This window comes from Ipomoea triloba, chromosome 13 (genome assembly GCF_003576645.1).
Source record: "Ipomoea triloba cultivar NCNSP0323 chromosome 13, ASM357664v1".
NCBI classification, from domain to species: Eukaryota; Viridiplantae; Streptophyta; class Magnoliopsida; order Solanales; family Convolvulaceae; genus Ipomoea; species Ipomoea triloba.
Window position 1 is genome coordinate 23,494,173 of NC_044928.1, and position 1,998 is coordinate 23,496,170.

General features: G+C 36.2%; 1 protein-coding gene across 3 annotated transcripts in view; it reads left to right on the forward strand.

Annotated features, from left to right (window-relative positions):
• The first annotated feature begins 917 nt into the window (after positions 1-917).
• LOC116003047 overlaps positions 918-1,998 on the forward strand; it is a 9,221-nt gene continuing 8,140 nt past the window's right edge. For 2 of the 3 annotated variants that reach the window (XR_004094602.1, XM_031243233.1), the window contains exons 1-2: positions 918-1,260; positions 1,789-1,903. Coding sequence is in view for 2 of the 3 variants with exons in the window: in XM_031243233.1 (XP_031099093.1) it covers positions 1,178-1,260; positions 1,789-1,903 (198 nt within the window). In the remaining variant the exon portion in view is untranslated. The remainder of the gene's footprint in view (positions 1,261-1,788; positions 1,904-1,998) is intronic. The other variant, XM_031243232.1, reaches the window with a different exon arrangement.

A 1,998-nucleotide genomic window follows, 5' to 3' on the forward strand; every position in this document is an offset into this window, starting at 1 on the left:
TGTATTATTATGATATATTTCTTCTAATAATGTCCACATATATTTATTTACCACAAAAGTTATTAATTAAAAAAGGGAAAAGGGTCAAATAAGCCCTCAAACATTACTCAAAAGTACAATTAAACCCTCAAACATTCAAAAAGGTTCAATTGAACACACGAACTTGTCATTTTGGTGCATTTAAACCCAGATGACCGGTTGTTCACCTGAAACAACTGTTATAAATTTTCCGGCCAACATTCTGGCGGCCAGCGACCAGAATGTTCATCTCCAACCAACGACAACATTGTTCGAAGGAGAAGACGAACATACCATTCGTCTTCTCCCCTCCAACGGAGAAGACGAACAGACCGTTTGTGGGTCTTCTCCACTGGAGAAGAAGAACAGACTTCGTCTTCTCCAGTGGAGAAGACCCACAAACGGTCTGTTCGTTTTCTTCGTTGGAGGTTCTCCACTGGAGAAGACGAGGGTTGGAGATGAACATTCCGGTTGTCGGCCGCCGGAATGTTGGTTGGAAATTTTATGACCGGTTGTTTCAATTGAACAACCGGTCATTTGAGTTTAAATGCACCAAAATGACAAGTTCGTGTGTTCAATTAAATTTTTTTATTGTTTAAAGGCTTAATTGTACTTTGAGGTAATGTTTGAGGGCTTATTCAGCCATTTTTCCATTATCAAAAAGTAAAAGTAAGGGAGGGAAAATTAAAAAAGTAACATTAATTTGAGCTTATCAAAAAATAAAAGTAAAGTAAGGGAAAATTTAAAAAGTAACATTTATTTGAGCTTATCTAAAAGAAAAAAACATTAATTTGAGCTAGATATGGTCTCCGCAAGGTGAAATATGACACGCGCGAGTTGTTTCGTAAAATGAGGAAAAATTCCCAACTATAAACGGACCCAAATACTAGGGGGAGAGAGAATAGATAAAAAGCGAAGCTAGAGAAAGCAAAGACAGAAGAAGAGAGAAGAGGGAAGAGAGAAGAGATTCGCTCATACGTCTCTTTCTCTCTCTTCCTTCTTTGCTTCGCCTTCTCAGCAAAGAAGGGAAGAGAACACAGACGAGGATTTAGCTAACTTGTGCGCATCTCAATCCTCTTTTCCCGTATTATATATACACAGGAATTTGATTTTGAATCGGTGGCCAATTTGTTGAATTGGGGAGACGATAGAAGCAAATATGCTGGTCGCCAATAGTTTTGACTTATGGCAGAAGGACATCTTCTTCTCCGCTGCCGAGGAGGTTCAGAAATCTGCTGATATGTATGTCTTTTCATTTTGATTTCTTTATTTTTTTCCTAATTATTTTTCGTTTTATGCTTATGCATATATACTTTTGTATGTATCCGTTTTTCCCCTGTAGTTCTTTTTTTGCTTAAAGTTATTTTTTCTGGAAAATTTTGCGTACCTACTCGGATTTATTTTCATTAAAGGGTTCGGTGGGTGGTTGAGTAGCTACTTTATTATTGTAATATACCCATATTTATGTATATATATTTTTTGTTTTGGCATATGGATAAGTGAAGATGGGAAAGGTGGAAGAAAAAGAAATGATAACGATTATAATAAATGGATTGATGAAGTCCTGGTTATTGATTTGTTTATCTATCTGTTGTTCTGTCTTTTGTTTTTGTTTTTGTTTTTGATTTTTCTCTCTCTTGAATGTTTTATCAAATACTGAGTAAAATTTATCATTTAGGTTCAGTAGAAATTGGATTTCATTCCTAAAGGTTAAAACGAATTGCTTGATGTGATTTTTATTTTAATTTTAAGATTCTTTTTCTTTGTTAGAATGGAATCAGCTTATAGGACCTGGCTAAGAGAGAGGAGAGAAGGGGTAGCACCTCAGTTTTTAGATGAGCTCCGGGGAGAGCTTCAGATGGCTTTAGGCACAGCAAAATGGCAGGTAAGGTTATTCTGTCTTAAATTTGTCTCTTTTGACTCCCCCCACTCCCCCCCCCCCCTCTCTCTCTCTCTCTATATATATATATATATATATAT